The sequence below is a fragment of the Dendrobates tinctorius genome, unplaced genomic scaffold (genome assembly GCF_039654945.1).
Source record: "Dendrobates tinctorius isolate UK_male_01 unplaced genomic scaffold, ASM3965494v1 ptg000016l, whole genome shotgun sequence".
Taxonomy (NCBI): domain Eukaryota; kingdom Metazoa; phylum Chordata; class Amphibia; order Anura; family Dendrobatidae; genus Dendrobates; species Dendrobates tinctorius.
In genome coordinates, this window is record NW_027361684.1 from 42,758,530 (window position 1) to 42,779,286 (window position 20,757).

Sequence of the window (20,757 nt, forward strand, 5' to 3'; positions counted from 1 at the left end):
CCAGTTACTATGCCAACGCCTACAAACTTCACATGACCCCTACAGGACAGAGTTTCTGGCAGATAATATCAGCTCTTAAAGCGAAACCCACAGCACAAATGCAAATCTAGCGTCATCACATGACGCATGCCCCTGAGAGAGAATGTGCGCCAAAGTGGATTTAGAAGCCCAGTGAACCAAACTGGCTCTTAACCCCTTACCTACAATGGACGTAATATTCCGTCCATGTGACCCTGGACCTAACTACCATGGATGGAATATTACGTCCCAGCGATCAGCGGCGCCCACGTGGTGAGCGCCGCTGATCGCGGCCGGGTGTCAGCTGATTATCACAGCTGACACCCGGCACAATGTGTCAGGGGCGGTCACGGACCGCCCCCGACACGTTAACCCCTTGTACACCGCGATCAAACGCGATCGCGGTGTACCGGGGGTTAAAGGGAAGCATCGGCAGGGAGGGGGCTCCCTCCTTGCTTCCCTGAGCCCCCCACGGCAGCGCAATGTGCAGCGCTGCTGCGGGGGGCTCTTTCCCTACAGGCCCCCAGATCCAAGATGGCGACGGGGGCCTTCGGGGGCCTGTAGGGAGCTGACTTCCTCACTGCCTGCAAAGCGCAGGCATGAGGAAGTCTGCAGAACTGCCTGTGACAGATCGCTGATCTGTCACAGTGATCTGTGATGTGACAGATCAGCGATCTGTCACAGGACAGTGATGTTCCACCTGGGACAAGGTAATAAAGTTAAAAAAAAAAAAAAAAAAAAAAAAAAAAAAAAAAAAAAAAAAAAAATCGCTAAATAAATTAGTAAAAAAAAAAAAAAATATTCCCCAATAAATCCATTTTTTCAAAATAAAAAAAAACAAAAACAATAAAAGTACACATATTTGATATCGCCGCGTCTGTAGCGACCCGCCCTATAAAACTGTCCCATTAGTTGACCCCTTTAGCGAACCCCTTAAAAAATAAAAATAAAAAACGAAGCAAAAAATAATGATTTATTATCATACCACCGAACAAAAAGTGCAATAACGCGCGATCAAAAAGACGCATATAAATATCCATGGTACCGCTGAAAACGTCATCTTGTCCCGCAAGAAACGAGCCACAATACAGCATCATCCGCAAAAAAATAAAAAACTTATAGCTCGCAGAATAAAGCGATACAAAAATAATTATTTTTTATATAAAATTGTTTTCATTGCAAAAAACCGACAAAACATAAAAAAAGACCTAAATGAGGTATCGCTGTAACCGTACTGACCCGAAGAATAAAAACGCTTTATCAATTTTACCGCACGCGGAACGGTGTAAACGCACCCCCCAAAAGAAATTCATGAAATGCTGGTTTTTGTTCATTCTGCGTCCCAAAAATCGGAATAAAAAGCGATCAAAACATGTCACGTGCCTGAAAATGGTACCAATGAAAACGTCAACTCGTCCTGCAAAAAATAAGACCTCACATGACTCGGTGGGTCAAAATACGGAAAAATTATAGCTCACAATATGTGGTGATGCAAAAACTATTTTTACAATAAAAAGCGTCTTTTAGCGTCTGACAGCTGCCAAACATAAAAACCGCCATAAATAGTAAATCAAACCCCCCGTTATCACCCCCTTAGTTAGGGAAAAATAATAAAACTAAAAGAAAATGTATTTATTTCCATTTTCCCGCTAGGGTTAGGGCTAGGGCTAGGGTTAGGGCTAGGGTTAGGGCTAGGGTTAGGGCTAGGGTTAGGGCTAGGGTTAGGGCTAGGGTTAGGGCTAGGGCTCAGATTAGGGTTAGGGGTGTGTTGGGGTTAGGGTTGGAGTTATAATTGGGGGGTTTCCACTGTTTGGGCACATCAGGTGCTCTCCAAAGGCAACATGGCGTCTGATCTCAATTCCAGCCAATTTTGCGTTGAAAAAGTCAAATGGTGCTCCTTCCCTTACAAGCTTTGCCATGCGCCCAAACAGTGTTTTACCCCCACATGTAGGGTATCAGCCTACTCAGGACAAATTACAAAACAACTTTTGGGGTCCAATTTCTCCTGTTACCCTTAGGAAAATAAAAAATTGGGGGCAAAAATATAATTTTGCGGAAAAAAATGTTTTTTTTATTTTCATGCCCAGGCGTTATAAACTGTGAAGCACTTGGGGGTTCAAAGTGCTCTCCACACATCTAGATAAGTTCCGTGGGGGGTCTAGTTTCCAAAATGGGGTCACTTGTGGGGAGTTTCAATAGTTTAGGTACATCAGGGGCTCTCCAAACGCACATGACACCCGCAGACCAATCCATCAAAGTCTGCATTCCAAAACGTCACTACTTCCCTTCCGAGCCCCGACGTGTGTCCATACAGTAGTTTTCTCCCACATATGAGGTATCAGCGTACTCAGGACAAATTGGACAACAACTTTTGGGGTCCAATTTCTCCTGTTACCCTTGGGAAAATTAAAAAAATGGGGACTAAAAGATGATGTTTGTTGAAAAAATACGATATTTTTATTTTCACGCACGGTCGTTATAAACTTCTGTGAAGCACTGGGGGGTTCAAAGTGCTCACCACACATCTAGATAAGTTCATTAGGGGGTCTAGTTTCCAAAATGGGGTCACTTGTGGGGGGGTTTCCACTGTTTAGGTACATCAGGGGCTCTCCAAAAGCAACATGACACCCGTAGACCATGCCATCAAAGTCTGCATTCCAAAACGTCACTACTTCCCTTCCGAGCCCTGACGTGTGCCCATACAGTAGTTTTCTCCCACATATGAGGTATCAGCGTACTCAGGACAAATTGGACAACAACTTTTGGGGTCCAATTTCTCCTGTTACCCTTGGGGAAAATAAAAAAATTGGAGACTAATTGATCATGTTTGTGGAAAAAATACGATTTTTTTATTTTCATGCCTGGGCATTATAAACTTCTGTGAAGCCCTTGGGGGTTCAAAGTGCTCACCACACATCTAGATAAGTTCCTCAGGGGGTCTAGTTTCCAAAATGGGGTCATTTGTGGGGGGTTTCCACTGTTTAGGTACATTAGGGGCTCTCCAAAGGCAACATGACACCCGCAGACCATTCCATCAAAGTCTGCATTCCAAAACGTCACTACTTCCCTTCCGAGCCCCGACGTGTCCCCATACAGTAGTTTTCTCCCACATATGGGGTGTCAGCGTACTCAGGACAAATTGGACAACAACTTTTGGGGTCCAATTTCTCCTGTTACCCTTGGGAAAATAAAAAAATGGGGACTAAAAGATGATGTTTGTGGAAAAAATACGATTTTTTTATTTTCACGCCCGGACGTTATAAACTTCAGTGAAGCACTGGGGGGTTCAAAGTGCTCACCACACATCTAGATAAGTTCCTTGGGGGGTCTAGATTCCAAAATGGTGTATTTGTGGGGGGTTTCCACTGTTTTGGTACATCAGGGGTTTTCCAATCGCGACATGGTGTCCGATCTCAATTCTAGCCAAAAATGTCAAATGGCGCTGCTTCCCTTCCGAGCTCTGCTATGCGCCCAAATAGTCATTTACACCCACATATGGGGTATCAGCGTACTCAGGACAAATTGCACAATAATTTTTAGGGTCCTGTTACCCTTGGAAAAATAAAAATTGGGGGTGAAAAGATCATTTTTGTGGAAAAAATATGATTTTTTAATTGAACCGCTGTACGTTATAAACTTCTGTGAAGCCCTTGTGGGTTCAAAGTTTTCACCACATATCTAGATAAGTTCCTTGGGGGGGTCTAGTTTCCAAAATGGGGTCACTTGGGGGGGTTTCCACTGTTTAGGTACATCAGGGGCTCTCCAAACGCGACATGGCGTCCGATCTGAATTCCAGCCAATTTTGCATTGAAAAAGTCAAACGGCGCTCCTTCCCTACTGAGGTCTGCCATGCGCCGAAACAGTGGTTCCCCCCCACATATCAGGTATTGGCGTACTCAGGACAAATTGCACAATAACTTTTGCAGTCCAATTTCTCCTGTTACCCTAGGTAAAATAAAGAAAATTGAACCTGAAGTATTTTTTTTGTGAAAAAAAGTTAAATGTTCATTTTTTTTTAATATTCAAAAAATTCCTGTGACGCACCTAAAGGGTTAATAAACTTCTTGAATGTTGTTTTAAGCACCTTAAGGGGTGCAGTTTTTAGAATGGTGTCACTTTTGGGTATTTTCTATCATATAGACCCCTCAAAGTGGCTTCAAATGTGATGTGGTCCCTAAAAATAAAATGGTGTTGCAAAAATGAGAAATCGCTGGTCAATTTTTAACCCTTATAACTTCCTAACAAAAAAAAATTTTGGTTCCAAAATTGTGCTGATGTAAAGTAAACATGTGGGAAATGTTATGTATTAAGTTTTTTGTGTGCCGTATCGCTGTGATTTAAGGGCATAAAAATTCAAAGTTGGAAAATTGCAAAATTTTCAAAATTTTCACCAAATTTCCGTTTTTTTCACAAATAAACGCAAGTTATTTGAATGAAATTTTACCACTAACATGAAGTACAATATGTCACGAGAAAACAATGTCAGAATCACCGGGATCCATGGAAGCGTTCCAGAGTTATGACCTCATAAAGGTACAGTGGTCAGAATTGTAAAAATTGGCCCGGGAGTTAACGTGCAAACCACCCTTGGTAGTGAAGGGGTTAAAGGGCCGGCGCACCGAAATGAGTCTTAAAGGGCCGGCGCGCCAAATCGAAAGCTGAGTGACCCCAGGCTCCAAATCGGACCCAGAGTGGCCCCGCCCACCAAATCGGACCCCTGAGGGGCCCCACCCACCAAATCGGATCCCGAGGGGCCCCGGCCACCAAATCGGCCCCCCGGCCACCAAATCGGACCCCGAGGGGCCCCGGCCACAAAATCGGACCCCGAGGGGACCCGGCCACAAAATCGGACCCCCGAGGGGCCCCGGCCACAAAATCGGACCCCCGAGGGGCCCCGGCCACAAAATCGGACCCAATCGGACCCCGGCCACAAAATCGGACCCTGAGGGGCCCCACCCACAAAATCGGACCCTGAGGGGCCCCACCCACAAAATCGGACCCTGAGGGGCCCCACCCACAAAATCAGACCCTGAGGGGCCCCACCCACAAAATCGGATCCCGAGGGGCCCCGGCCACCAAATCGGCCCCCCGGCCACCAAATCGGACCCCGAGGGGCCCCGGCCACAAAATCGGACCCCGAGGGGACCCGGCCACAAAATCGGACCCCGAGGGGACCCGGCCACAAAATCGGACCCCCGAGGGGCCCCGGCCACAAAATCGGACCCCCGAGGGGCCCCGGCCACAAAATCGGACCCAATCGGACCCCGGCCACAAAATCGGACCCTGAGGGGCCCCACCCACAAAATCGGACCCTGAGGGGCCCCACCCACAAAATCGGACCCTGAGGGGCCCCACCCACAAAATCAGACCCTGAGGGGCCCCACCCACAAAATTGGACCCTGAGGGGCCCCACCCACAAAATTGGACCCTGAGGGGCCCCACCCACAAAATCGGACCCTGAAGGGCCACACCCACAAAATCGGACCCTGAGGGGCCACACCCACAAAATCGGACCCTGAGGGGCCACACCCACAAAATCGGACCCTGAGGGGCCACACCCACAAAATCGGACCCTGAGGAATCCCGGCCACCAACTGAAGTCCTGGAGGAGCCCAGGCCACCGAATCGGATCCTGAGGGGCCCCACCCACCAAATCAGACCCTGTGACCAAAGTGGCCCCTGAGAGGCACCCACAGTTAAAATGGATCCTGAGTTGAAAGTCTTGCAGGGCAGCAGGCAAGTCTCTCTTAAAGGGGCACCCCGGGCACCATTTCAAAGCACTATCTGTACTTCCTTCAGGAAATACACATCTAGTTTATATTTGCACTTTTCTTTTGTGTACGAATAAATGCTGTGTTTACTTCACTCTGTTATATTATGGTGTAGTGTGCATAATTCCGGTAGCGCTTTCTCCCTTTTATTCATTATTGTCCAAATTGCTACTTGGGTTGCACCTCCCATTATTATTTTTGCTGTAGTGGTGCGCCCTATTTCTCTATTATATTACTCAGCTTTTATGCACACACACGGATTACAATCAAACAGGTCACAGGTGAGGATGTTGCCTTTAGTAGCCATTCAAACCCATTTGTGTTAACGTCTATGCATGTTATCAGGTCACAATCACCAGGGTAGGTGAACTTTTGATCAGGGTCATTTGGATGTTTTGGGTTGTCATTATGATTTAAAAAGAGAGAAAACACAGTAGTTTGACAATAAATGGCTTCATCCAGCCTCTAACCATGAGTGGAGAAAAAGTTTTGGTGTTATCATTCATTCATATTTTCTGAAAAAAGACCAAGAAAGCAAAAATTCTGCCGGGGTCTTTTGAGCACAACTGTACATATATTTGTGGGAATACTCAATTGAAGAATCATCAGTTGTCGGATCACATCTCTCTTGTTCCCTACAGAAACACTTGAATTCCTGTCCGAATGTGTCCTGCATATCTGGAAATAATTAAAGACTTCATGTTGCTCAGATACTTACCTTTTGGTAGCTCTATGAAGAAATGAACATAGAGGTTATCATATTCATATTCATGTGCAGACACTGGGGTAAGAAAAAAAATTAGAACAGAATAAAATGTTAAACTAAAAATGAGCTGCTTTAAATGTAAAATAATCACACAAAGAGAATCTGTCAGCAGGTTTGTACTATGTAATCTTAGAGCAGCATGATGTAGGGGCTGAGACCCTGATTCCAGTGATGCATCATTGCTTTCTCTGTTGCAAATCTAGCAGTGCTCAAAATGCGGAGCCATGTATAATCCAGTCAGCTGAAATACACAGCAGGACACAGTATCCCCGGAATCCTGCACCACAATCGTTATACACGCTGCAGGCCTGTCAGAGGCTGCCAGATTACCCCAGCGTGAAGGACGCAGTTGGCGCATGATGTCACTGCCATGAGCTGCTTCACGCCGGCTACAGGAGAGACACTTCTCGGCGTCGGAGAGAGGATAGGCAAGAAGGATCGCTTATTTCTTTTTAAAATATTATGGAAAGGGACATTGCTAAACAAAGGGGCCAGGATGGGGGGCAATATTAACCAGACGGGGGCCAGGATGGGGGGCAATATTAACCAGACGGGGGCCAGAATGGGGGGCAATATTAACCAGACGGGGGCCAGGATGGGGGGCAATATTAACCAGACGGGGGCCAGGATGAGGGCAATATTAACCAGACGGGGGCCAGGATGGGCGACATTATTAAAATAGGGGGCCAGGATGGGGGACATTAATAAACAGGGGGGCAAGGATGGGGTGTTATTAAAAAAAAGGGGGCCAAAATAGGGGACATTATTTAACAGGGGGTCAGGAGGGGAGACATTATTAAACTGTGGGATCAGGATGGAGGACATTGTTAAAAAAGGGGGCCAAGATGGGAGACATTATTAAACAAGGGGGTCAGGGTGGGAGACATTAATAAACAGGGGGACCAGGATGGAAGACATTATTAAACAAAGGGTTCAGGGTGGGAGACATTATTAAACAAGGGGCTCAGGATGGGAGATATTATTTAAAAAAAAGGGCCAGAATGGGGGAAATTATTAAACAAAGGTCCAGTATTAGGAAAATTAATTACCAAAGAGCCATAACAGGGGACATTATTATTTTCATATAGGGCCAAATGGGGGATATTATTAGTGTATGATGGCAACAAAAAGAGACATTAATCTCCATTGTAGCTCCTATATTATTAATTTATGGAGCCACAATACGGGATGTTGCAACAATATCAAAGCATAAAATAAGAACGAGTAAGTGCAATAATCTCCTTTACTACTGTATTACAGCAACAGAGGGGCGACATTACTGGTGCACTTGAACAATGATGCACATTACTACTGAAGGGGGCCACAGACTTTTTCTTCTTACAGTGGGTTCAGAAAGTATTCAGACCCCTTTAAATTTTTAACTCTTTGTTTTATTGCAGCCATTTGCTAAATTCAAAAAAGTTCATTTTTTTCTAAATAAATAATGTACACTCTGCACCCCATCTTGACTGAAAAAAACAAATGTAGAAATTTTTGCAAATTTATTACAAAAAACCCCCCTGAAATATCACATGGTCATTAGTATTCAGACCCTTTGCTCAGACACTCCTATTTAAGTCATATACTGTCCATTTCCTTGTGATCCTCACTGAGATCGTTCTACTCCTTCATTGGAGTCCAGCTGTGTTTAAACTGATAGGACTTGATTTGTAAAAGCACACACCTGTCTATATAAGACCTCACAACTCACAGTGCATGGTAGACCAAATGAGAATCATGAGGTCAAAGGAACTGGCCAAGGAGCTCAGAGACAGAATTATGGCAAGCACAGATCTGGCCAGGGTTACAAAAGAATTTCTGCAGTACTCAAGGTTCCTAACAGCACAGTGGCCTCCATAATCCTTAAACAGAAAAAGTTTGGGATCATCAGAAGTGTTCCTAGGCCTGGCCGTCCAGACACTGAGCAATTGTGGGAGAAGAGCCTTGGAGAGAGAGGTAAAGAAGAACCCCAAAATCACTGTGGTTGAGCTCCAAAGATGCAGAAGGATGATGTGAGAAAGTTCCACAAAGTCAACTATCACTGCAGCCCTCCACCAGTCGGGCCTTTATGGCAGAGTGGCCTGACGGAAGCCTCTGCTCAGTGCAAAACATATGAAAACCTGCATAGAGTTTGCTAAAAAAACACATGAAGGTCTCCCAGACTATTAGAAATAAGATTCTCTGGTCTGATGAGAAGATAGAACTTTTTGGTGATAATTCTAAGCGGTATGTGTGGAAAAAACCAGGCACTGCTCATCACCTGCCCAATACAATACCAACAGTGAAACATGGTGGTGGCAGCATCATGCTATGGAGGTGTTTTTCAGCTGCAGGGACAGGACGACTGGTTGCTATTGAAGGAAACATGAATGCGGCCAAGTACAGTAATATCGTGGATGAAGACCTCTTCCAGAGTGCTCTGGACTTAATACTTGGCGGAAGCTTCACCTTCCAACAAGACAACGACCCTAAGCACTCAGCTAAAATAACAATTGAGTGGCTTCAGAACAACTCTGTGACAATTCTTGACTGGCCCAGTCAGAGCCCTGACCTAAACCCAATTGAGCATCTCTGGAGATACCTGAAAATGGCTGTCCACCAACGTTCACCATCCAACCTGAAGGAACTGGAGAGGATCTGCAAGGAAGAATGGCAGAGGATCCACAAATCCAGGTGTGAAAAACTTGTGGCATCATTCCCAAGAAGACTCATGGCTGTACTAGATCAAAAGGGTGCTTCTACTCAACACTGAGCAAAGGGTCTGAATACTTATGACCATGTGATCTTTCAGTGTCTCTTTTTTAGTAAACCTGCAAAAATTTCCACATTTCTGGGGTTTTTTTCTGTCAAGATGGGGTGCAGAGTGTACATTAGTGAGAAAAAAATGAACTTTCTTGAATTTGCCAAATGGCTGCAATGAAACAAAGAGTGAAAAATTTAAAGGGGTCTGAATACTTTCCGTACCCACTGTAGTTGTAATTCTTAGTGACAGCCTCCTGGCAGCAGCAGCGTACACCATGGTTTCCTGTGTCCGCCAATGAAGTGACTGAGAAAAGTAATTTTAGTATTGCACGGGGGCCAGAGGAGGAGACGTAAGCATAAATGCTATATAGGGGCTACTTTCTACTGTGAGGGGATCACAAATGGAGTTTTATTATTATCATTAGTGCAGGACAACTTTTCACATGGCAAATACATAACATGACACAGAAGCCCCAAAAAAACTGATATTCCACCTTGCTCATTGTGTCTAAATGTGAATGTCCACAAAAATTCTGCAGAAAAGATCCTATAGTCACAAACTATAACAAGTAACTGCCCACTCTGTGTACCAGTAATGATCCGAATAATAGCAATACATCACAAAGTACCGTAGTTCATTCAGGAATTCACTTACCGATTTCTCCATTTATAAAAACTCGCAAAGCCCCAGTGGGCGGCTGCAAAGAGAAAATGGTTCCTTTACTCAGTTAATAACAAAACATGTAACACTGTATTGTTTCAATTAATATCTAATATATAACAAAGGTCAACTGTGGAACCAAGAAAGGAGAAAACAGCAGACGGGGGAATTCATCAAACAACCGTCGCCAAAAAAAAAAAAAAAAAAAAAACTTCGAAAGGTCACTAATTTTGCCTGATGCATATTTGTGCACACATTTTGAGACTTTGGTGTTTAATGTGAATCTGTGACTAGGTTTTTGCGGCCCCATTTGAGCACAGCATGATGTAGGGACAGAGACCTTGATTCCAGCAACGTATCATTTACCGGTCTGTGTTGAATTTTTTGTACACTTCCCATTTTCTTTGTTGAAGAATCTACCAATACTCCAAATTCTGAGCGGTGAATAACCCCGTCCACACCACTGATTGGCAGATTTGTGTTTACACTAGGCAGAAAATGGTGGAGGCGGTAATATACAGCGCTCATGAATATGGAGGACTACATGGCGACAGGTTTACTTGTCCACTAGTGATAATCTCCTGCTGATAAAACTGTGATTTTATAAAAACTACAGCTAACAGCCCGGTAAGTGACACATTGCTGGAATCAGGGTCTCCGTCTCAGGTTAGGAAGCAAAAACATGGATTTTTGTGAGTACTCACCGTAAAATCCTTTTCTCCGAGACGCTCATTGGGGGACACAGATACTGTGGGTGTATGCTTCTGCCGCTAGGAGGCTGACACTAAGTGAAAAAAAGAGGTTAGCTCATCCTCCGCAGTATACACCCTCGCCCCTATTGCGGGCGGAAATCAGTTTGGTGCCAAAGCAGTAGGAGGACAACAAATCAGCCTTAATACAGGTACAACATGTCCAAAGGAAAACACCACCCTTATATCAAATAAGTAAACACATATTCATTTAAACAAGAGCCAACTGGCTAATAGGGTGGGTGCTGTGTCCCCCAATGAGCGTCTCGGAGAAAAGGATTTTACGGTGAGTACTCACAAAAATCCATGTTTCTCCTTCGTCTCATTGGGGGACACAGATACTGTGGGACGTCCTAAAGCAGTCCCTGGGTGGGAGATTTACTAACCGATCCAAGCTACATGCACCTCCTGTTTAAAGGTGCGCCACCGTTGCTTGGAGAATCTTTCTACCCAGGCTTGCATCCGCCGAGGCCTGAGCATGGATATTATGCTTGGTAAATGTGTGCAGGCTGGACCACGTTGCTGGCTTGCAAACCTGTTCCGTCGAAGCCTGATGCCGAAGCGCCCAAGAGGCGCCCACCGCCCGGGTAGAGTGCGCTCTGATCCCTGCTGGAATCGGTGTGCCTCTAATGCAGTAGGACTCCTGAATAGTCAAACGAATCCATCTGGCTATGGTCGACGAGGCAGCGAGTCCCTTCCTGCGTTTTTCATGGAGCACGAACAGCGTGTCAGTCTGAGGAAAGGGTGCTGTCCGCAACACGTACCTCCGGAGGGCTCTTACCAGGTCTAACGTGTGAAGAGCCTTCTTCCACACGGTGCACCGGTGCTGGACAAAATGAAGGCAAAACAACATCTTCATTGATGTGAAAAAGAGGACACGACCTTCGGTAGAAAAGGAGGGGCTGGTCTGAGGACCACCTTATACCTATGGAAAGTGAGGAACAGAGCTCGGCAGGATAGAGCCGCCAGCTCTGAAACCCGCCTGATGGAAGTGATGGCCACTAGGGGAACAACCTTCCAGGAAAGGTACCTCAAAGCGATATCCTGAAGCGGTTCCAATGGAGCTTCCTGCAGAACACTTAGGACCATGTTAAGAACCCAGGCGTCCATCGGCGCCATATAGGGAGGTATCAAGTGGGGACACTCCCCGGATGAAAAGTTTTCACCTGCAAATTGGTAGCAACCCTGCACTGGAACAGGACTGATAAGGCCGACATTTGTCTCCTGTGGAAACCTGGGGCAAAGCCCGAGTCTAATGCTCTACCGACTGAGCTATCCGGGCTCTCTGAGCCCGACTGGAGAAAAATGAAGATGTTGGAGATCGAGAATCTTAGCGGAGAAACACCGCGGCCTCGACATCAAGCAAAGAACACCTTCCAGGTGTGGTGGTAAATTCATGCTGAAGCAGGCCTCCGGGCGCTAATCGTTGTAGCGACCACCTTGCTTCCGAACCCTGCCTGGGTTAGTGTAAGGCTGGAGGGACTCCAAGGGTGAACCCACAGGACCGCGACGACGAACCTACCCCCGGGCGAGCGGACAAGGTGTACCACTCCCTATACAGGGAGCGTTTGGGGCAGGCCCGGAGGAGACTATCGCCGCGGAAGCTGATACCTTGGGGACAACTGGAGGAGTAGACCGTCAGTCACCGGGATGGAATGCAGAGAGGACCGTCCGAAGAACACAGGAAGGACAGCTGCAGGGCTAAATGGAGAGGAGGACCGGGGCACAGAAGCAGGCAGGGTCAGACAGGAGAGGCACACACGGGAGGAGGCAGGAACGGACTGGACCGGCGGGCTCTGGAAGAGAATGCAAAGGCGGTGAGAGTTCGGCTGGTGAAGCAAGGCGGTATGCTAAAGCAAGGCTGGGTGCTAGGCAGGATTAGGTGGACCCGAGAGTCTGTCATGGAATACCATAGACGATCAGGCAGCGATCCAGAAGAGAGGCTGCCTTTTATAGGGACATGAGTTCCGGGTCGATCAGCAGGGTCATGGAAGCGGAGAGAAGGACCGGCTAGGCAATGCTAAGACCTGGTGTGTGAGTTTGCGCATGCGCCCCGGGCAGAGCAGTCAGGCTGACTGCGGGGCAGAAGACTGGAGTCCCAGCGGACGCGCGCCTGCTGCAGGGGCGCGCTGGAACGGCGGGCGCGCCCGGAGGTCACGGGCAGCGTGGAGCCAGAGAAGGAGGACGTGGCAGGAGCTGAGATCGCGGTGGAGGCGGCGCGCATGGGACCAGCAGGAGCGGGAGCGGTAAGTGTGACAGAACCCCCCTCTTACGCCCCCTCCTCTTAAGGTCGGAAAGGAACTTAGCTAAAATTTGAGGGGCTTGAATGTTCTCCCGGGGCTCCCAAGATCTCTCCTCTGGGCCAAAACCCTCCCAGTCAATTAAGAAAAGGGTTTTACCTCGGGACCTTTTCATGGCAGGAATTTCCTTAACCTCAAAAATATCCTGTGCAGAAACGGGCACGGGGGCACGGCCAGCAGAAGCGTGGAACTGATTAAGTACGACCGGTTTCAAGAGGGACACATGGAACGAGTTAGGAATCCGTAGCGAAGCGGGGAGTTTTAACTTGTAGGCAACATCATTGATACAAGCTAAAATCTCAAAAGGACCGATGTACCGGGGACCCAGTTTATAAGAGGGAATTTTGAGACGGACAAATTGAGGATAGCCAAACCTTATCCCCAGGATGGTACAACGGAGAATCTAGGTGTCTTTTGTCGGCATGACTCTTGAATCTGTCACGTGCTCGTTTAAGTGCAGTTTTGGTCTCCTGCCAGACCCTGGAGAACTCCTCGGTCAGAAGATCGGCCGCCGGCACACCCGAGGCCGGGAGTACCGGCAGAGGTACACCAGGATGTTGCCCGTAGACAATAAAGAAGGGTGACTTTGTGGAGGATTCGCTGGGATGATTGTTGTAAGCGAACTCAGCCCAAGGGAGTAAGCTGGACCAATCGTTCTGGTGGGTGTTGGAAAAATGTCGGAGATACGTCACGAGAGTTTGGTTCGTACGCTCCGTTTGACCATTAGATTGAGGATGGTAAGCGGAGGAAAAGTCCAGCGTTACTTCCATCATCTTGCATAGGGCCCTCCAGAATCGCGAGGTAAACTGAACCCCTCTGTCCGAGACAATGTGCTTGGGGAAGCCATGGATCCGGAAGATATGAGATCTGAAAATTCTCGCCAGTTCGAGAGTGGAAGGTAATCCGGGTAGAGGGGTGAAGTGGGCCATCTTGGAGAAGCGGTCCACGACCACAAAAATGACGGTGTGGCCCGAGGACTGAGGTAGATCCGTAATAAAATCCATCTCAATATGTTGCCACGGGGCCGAGGGAACCGGAAGTGGATGCAAGAGACCAGAGGGTCGCTGCCGAGGAACCTTGTTCTTGGCACAAGATGGGCAAGAGGCGATGAAGCTTCGGACATCTTGAGGCAGGGAGGGCCACCAATAAAAGCGAGAGACGAGGGAGAGCGTTTTCTTGAGACCGACGTGGCCTGCTAACTTGGTGGCATGACCCCAATGTAGAACTCGTCTCCTGTCGTTGTCTTGGACAAAAGTCTTAGCGGGAGGTAAGAAAGCCAGGTAAATAGGAGCGACTACGATAAGCTTGCTAGGCTCCACTATGTGTGAAGGTTCCTCCTCTTTATCAGAGACCAGAAAGGATCGGGATAAGGCATCCGCTTTGAGGTTCTTATCACCAGGACAATAGCGCCCATCTGGCCTGCCGAGGGTTAAGCCTTTGTGCAGACTGAATATATGCTAGATTCTTGTGGTCAGTGAAGATCTGGAGTGGGTGTACGGCTCCCTCCAGAAGATATCGCAACTCCTCCAAGGCTAGCTTAATGGCGAGCAGGTCTCTGTCTCCGATGGTATAGTTTCTCTCTGAAGGGGAGAACGTCTTGGAGAAAAAGCCGCAGGTGACCAACCGTCCAGAAGGAGATTTCTGGGAGAGAACCGCACCGGCTCCGGTGGCAGAGGCATCCACCTCGAGGGTGAATGGCTTGTTAGCCTCTGGACGGTGTAGCACGGGAGCTGTGGCAAAGGCTTGCCTCAAGGTTCGGAAGGCGTTCTCGGCCTCGGTAGATCAGTGGTGAGGATCGGCTCCCTTACGGATCAAAGCGGAGATTGGAGCGGTCAGAGCGGAAAAGTGTGGAATAAACTGCCGGTAATAGTTGGCAAATCCTAGGAACCGCTGGATTGCCTTGATTCCCTGGGGACGCGGCCAATTGAGTACGGCGGTCACTTTTCCAGGGTCCATGCACAAGCCAGAGTCGGAAATGATGTAACCCAAGAACGGCAGTGACGACTGTTCGAAGGCGCATTTTTCAAGCTTGGCATAGAGACAATGTTTTCTCAGACGAAGTAGGACTTGGCGTACATCTTTTCTGTGCGTAGACAGATCCGGAGAAAATACCAAGATGTCGTCCAAGTAAACCACCACGCAGACGTAGAGGTCTCGGAATATGTCATTAACAAATTCTTGAAACACTGCGGGGGGCATTACACAAGCCGAAGGGCATAACTAGGTACTCATAGTGGCCGTCTCGGGTGTTGAAGGCGGTCTTCCATTCATCGCCAGAGCGGATCCGGACCAGATTGTAGGCCCCCCGGAGATCTAATTTCGTGAAGATCTGTGCACCCCATAGACTGTCAAATAGCTCCGGAATGAGAGGAAGGGGGTATTTGTTCTTAATGGCGATATAGTTGAGACCTCTATAGTCTATACAGGGACGAAGGGACCCATCCTTCTTCTTGACAAAAAAGAACCCGGCTCCCGCGGGTGAGGACGACTTGCGAATAAAGCCTTTGGCCAGATTTTCCTGGACGTATTCAGACATAGCCTGAGTCTCGGAAGGGGACAGCGGATAGATTCGACCACGAGGCAGCGTGGAACCGGAGACAAGGTCGATGGGGCAGTCATATGGACGATGTGGAGGCAGGGTCTCTGCTTCCTTCTTGTCAAAGACGTCCAAAAAGGCCCAGTAGGCAGAAGGTAGCTCGGTCGACATCAACCTAGAACGTGAGGAATTTTGCGGCTGTACGGTGAGCAGGCACTTATTTTGGCAAGGTTGGCCCCACCGCAGGACGTCTCCAGAACGCCAGTCCAGGATAGGTTTGTGTGTCCTTAGCCAGGGAAGGCCCAAAAGAATGGTATGGGATAAAGAAGGCAGCACGTAAAATACTATCTTCTCCCGGTGCAAGGCTTCGACCTGAAGTTCCACTTCTTCTGTGACCTGAGTAACGGACTCCTGGAGGGGTTGGCCGTCGACCGACGCAATCTGCCGAGGGGTCTCCAGGGATCTGACAGGAATCCGAAGTCTCCTAACCGCCTCAAGTTGCATAAAGTTACCAGCTGCCCCAGAATCAATATAGGCCCATTCAGAAAAATGTTTAGTACCTAGATGCAAAAGGACCGAAAGAGTCAAGGGTAGAGAGGAGTCACAATTACCTAGGGAGGCCTCTCTTACCTGTCCTAGGCGGAGGCGTTTCCCGGACGTATGGGGCAGGAACGAAGAAAGTGAGACGCACTCCCACAATAGAAACAGAGCCTCTGTTCGACCCTTTCTCTCCGGCGCTCCTCTACCGGTTTGAGGCGATCCACTTGCATGTGTTCCGGTACCGGGACCGTGGAGGCTGACATTGGGCGGGAACGGGGTGGACTACGGGCAGCCGGTGGAGCGCGAGGAGACCTTCTCTCTCTGGCGAGCTCTCGAGATCGTTCCTGAAAGCGTAGGTCGATACGGGTGGCCAAAGAGATCAGATCCTCCAGAGAGGTGGGAGTATCACGACCCGCCAACTCATCCTTGATTCGACCTGAGAGACCCCTCCAAAAGGCTCCCACCAAGGCCTCATTGTTCCAGCCCAACCCTGAGGACAGGGTGCGAAACCGAATGGCGTACTGACCTACCGAGAGCGTGCCCTGGTGAAGATTGAACAGTGATTCTGTGGAAGAGGCCAGGCAGCCCGGCTCATAAAACACCTTACGAAAGGTGTCCCGGAAAGAGGAGAGTTGAGCAACTAATGGGTCATCTCGTTCCCAGAGGGGGTTAACCCAAGCTAGTGCCTCTCCTTCTAAATGGGACACAATAAACGCCACCTTGGCTCGATCAGTGGGATATTGTTGTGGCAGCAACTCAAAGTGTAGCTGGCACTGATTTAAAAACCCTCTACACGTTTTGGGGTCGCCACTGTATCGCGGGGCTTTAGCCAAACGAGGAGATGGAAGCGGGACCGCAGGCTGTGCCGGGGCTGCGGCAGCAGTCTGGAGGGCAAGCAGGCGGTTATCCACTGAGGCCATGTAATTCAGGATGTGAGCCTGAGTGTCGCGCTGCTGGGCAGGCTCCTGTTGGAGACCGACGATCTGGGTGGCACTCCCTGGATCCGAGGCCTGCAACGACGAGAGGCGGGACTCCATGCTCTTGAGGAAGGACATGATTCTCGCCTGATTCTCCCGTAGGAACAAAAGTTCCGTCGGGGTACCAGCGGGGTCCATGGCCTGATCGTTCTGTAAGGCTGGAGGGACTCCAAGGGTGAACCCACAGGACCGCGATGACGAACCTACCCCCGGGCGAGCGGGCCAGGTGTACCACCCCCTATACAGGGAGCATTTGGGGCAGGCCCGGAGGAGACTATCGCCGCGGAAGCTAATACCTTGGGGACAACTGGAGGAGTAGTACGTCAGTCACCGGGATGGAATGCAGACAGGACCGTCCGAAGAACACAGGAAGGACAGCTGCAGGGCTAAATGGAGAGGAGGACCGGGGCACAGGAGCAGGCAGGGTCAGACAGGAGAGTCACACACGGGAGGAGGCAGGAACGGACTGGACCGGCGGGCTCTGGAAGAGAATGCAAAGGCGGTGAGAGTTCGGCTGGTGAAGCAAGGCGGTATGCTAAAGCAAGGCTGGGTGCTAGGCAGGATTAGGTGGACCCGAGAGTCTGTCATGGAATACCACAGACGATCAGGCAGCGATCCAGAAGAGAGGCTGCCTTTTATAGGGACATGAGTTCCGGGTCGATCAGCAGGGTCATGGAGGCGGAGAGAAGGACCGGCTAGGCAATGCTAAGACCTGGTGTGTGAGTTTGCGGATGCGCCCCGGGCAGAGCAGTCAGGCTGACTGCGGGGCAGGAGACTGGAGTGCCGGTGGGCGCACGCCTGCTGCAGGGGCGCGCTGGAACGGCGGGCACGCCCGGAGGTCACGGGCAGCGTGGAGCCAGAGGAGGACGCGGCAGGAGCTGAGATCGCGGTGGAGGCGGGGCGCATGGGACCAGCGGGAGCGGTAAGTGTGACAGTTAGAATCCAAGATTCAACGGCCCTGCCGTCAAACACGGGGTCCCCGAGTTCGCGTGGCAAATTAGCCCTTGAGACGGTAGATCTGGGTGCTCTAGCAGGCGCTCAGAAACATCGGCGAGCAGCTGCCTTAGATCTGCGTACCACGCTCGACGGGGCCAGTCTGGGGCCAGCAGAATCGCCGGCCCCCCTTCCGTCTTGATCCCTTTGCTGACTCTCGGGAGTAGTGGCAGTGGGGAAAATAGATATGGGAGGCGAAACTGGTTCCATGGCAGAACCAACGTGTCCACCGCAAATGCCTGCGGGTCCCTGGCCCGAGCGACATATGTTGGCACCTTGGCATTCACTCTGGAAGCCATCAGGTCCACATCCGGAGCTCCCCACAGTTGACAAATCTGTTGAAGAACTTCGGGATGTAGAGACCACTCTCCGGATGCAAGACCCTGCCGGCTGAGGAAGTCTGCCGCCCAATTTTCCACGCCCGGGATGTGGACAGCCGAAATCACCGAGTGGTTTGCTTCGGCCCACTGAAGAACGTGCTCCAGCTCATGCATGGTTGTTCTGCTGCGGGTGCCCCCGACAAATTATGTAAACCACTGCCGTGGCGATGTCCGATGGAATCCGGACGGGGCGGCCTGCTAGAAAGTGATGAAACTTCTGCAGAGCCAGCCGAATTGCTCGTATCCCCCAATAAGTTGATCGGGAGGCGTGCCTCCTGTGGCGACCACCGTTTCTGGGTTGTGTGGTGGCGAAATCCCGCTCCCCTACCGGGGAGACTGACGTCGATTGTCATTATCAGCCCATGACATGGGGGGAAAGGTTTCCCCTAGGCCAGAGAGGAACTGGTTATCCACCATCCGAGCGACTGCCTGACTTGAGAGGACAGTTTGCACCGCCGATCGAGCGTGAAAGTATTCTTGTCCCAGGCTGACACGAGGCGTGCTGCAGGGGGTGAAGGATGGAACTGTACGAAAGGTATCGCTTCGATTGCTGCCACCATTTTCCCTAGGATCCTTATCGCGAATCGGATGGTATGAGGGACTGGTTGGCGTAGTGTCCGGACTCCCTGACGGAGACTAGCGCCCTTTCCTGAGGGAGAATTATCAACCTTCAGCAAGTGTCGAAGATCACTCCTAGGAAGGAGATCCTCTGAGCTGGCACAAGGGATGATTTCTTTGCATTGACCAACCATCTAAGTGGCAAGGGTATCTAGCGTGATGTTGACACCTTCCTCACATGTCCGTATTGACGGGCCCTTGACCAAGAGGTCGTCCAGATAACGCAAGAGGACTCTGCCTCGAGAATGCAGTGTGGCCCTGACAATTGCCATAACCTTTGAGAACACTCTGGGAGCCGTGGCTAGCCCGAAGGGTAGCGCTACGAACTGAAAATGCTGAACGCTGATGGCGAAGTGTAGCCGCCTCTGATGATGAGGAAAAAATGGGAATATGCAGAAATGCGTTCTGGCTGTCAAATGAGGCCAAGTATTCTCACTGCTCCATGACCGCTATGACTGAACGGAGACTCTATCTGGAAATGTCTGATCCTGATGAATTTGTTCAGAAGCTTTAGGTTCAAAAACAGGCCTGACAGACCCGTCCTTTTTGGGAACCGCAAAAAGGTTGGAATAAAACCCCTGAGCTCTTCCGTGTTCCGGCACTGGAACAATGACTCCGTTGTGCAGGAGCGATCTGATGGCTCCCAATAGAGCCCTTACCTGGGTATCCACCCTGCCCGAAATCTTCGCACCGATGATCCTCTTCAGCCTGAGCGCAGGTATGTGAGGGGGTCTTTGATAAAAAATAGGACGGTGCAGGCACCCTAGCTCCATCTAACGCCTTCAGGGGGTGAGGAGAGGGACCGTCCGCCACCTTGCAACACCGCCGTCTAGTGTTGGTGGAGCAGTGGGGGCCGCACAGACTAGTCTTGTGCCTCTGTGCAAGCCCATGGTTTCAATACCTAGGGGTGGACAGGGCTAAGTCTGGCATAATATCCCACGTCGCGGGAAAGGATACGTCTAGGGATACTCGCTCGTGCTCGCCCGTTGATGGTTTGGGGAAATCGGATCCTTTCAATAGGATGCGTTGCCCCTGTCTCATCTTCATAAAATAACAAACAAAAATAGAAGTCTGGGGAAAAGTCCCAGATATGTCCCTCGGTGCGGGAAAGTATACGCGGAGACGATACTCAACGCGTGCTCGCCCGTTGATGGTTTGGGGAGATCGGACCCTTTCAATAGGATCCGTCGCCCCTGTCTCATCTTCATAGTAAACTAGAAAGAAATAGTCTGGAGAGATCCAGACTGTGTGTGTGCCTCCATAGGACAGTAAGCAAAAAACTGATTTCCGCCCGCAATAGGGGCGAGGGCGTATACTGCGGAGGAGGAGCTAACCTCTTTTTTTCACTTAGTGTCAGCCTCCTAGCGGCAGAAGCATACACCCACAGTATCTGTGTCCCCCAATGAGACGAAGGAGAAACCTGGAGTCAGGTTTCCTGTAATACACATGACATATAAACAGGACATGTTCTAAGTATTTCTCCTTGCTACAAGAATTTGGCTTTTCGTACTACTGGAGAGTCAAGTGTTTCGGAAGCCGATTAGTCATATTTAGTGACGTGTTTAGAGTATGGCCGACATACAGAGGTTATCGGTCCTCTATTTTTTTTTTTTTTTTTTTTTTAAACTACTGCCAGTAGGTCAAAGGGGGAAGATTCCTGCTGCAACCTAATGTGTTAAGGCCAGATGAAGGACGGACAGTGAGGG

At 49.4% G+C, this 20,757-nt stretch overlaps 1 protein-coding gene across 2 annotated transcripts in view; it reads right to left on the bottom strand.

The window, feature by feature from the left end:
• The window catches only part of MKS1 (MKS transition zone complex subunit 1), an 84,657-nt gene that overhangs the window by 29,816 nt on the left and 34,084 nt on the right, over positions 1 to 20,757 (bottom strand). For both annotated transcript variants that reach the window (XM_073565751.1, XM_073565750.1), the window contains 2 exons: positions 9,953 to 9,995; positions 6,508 to 6,570 (listed from right to left, as the gene is read on the bottom strand). In XM_073565751.1, coding sequence (XP_073421852.1) covers positions 6,508 to 6,570; positions 9,953 to 9,995 — 106 coding nt within the window. The remainder of the gene's footprint in view (positions 1 to 6,507; positions 6,571 to 9,952; positions 9,996 to 20,757) is intronic.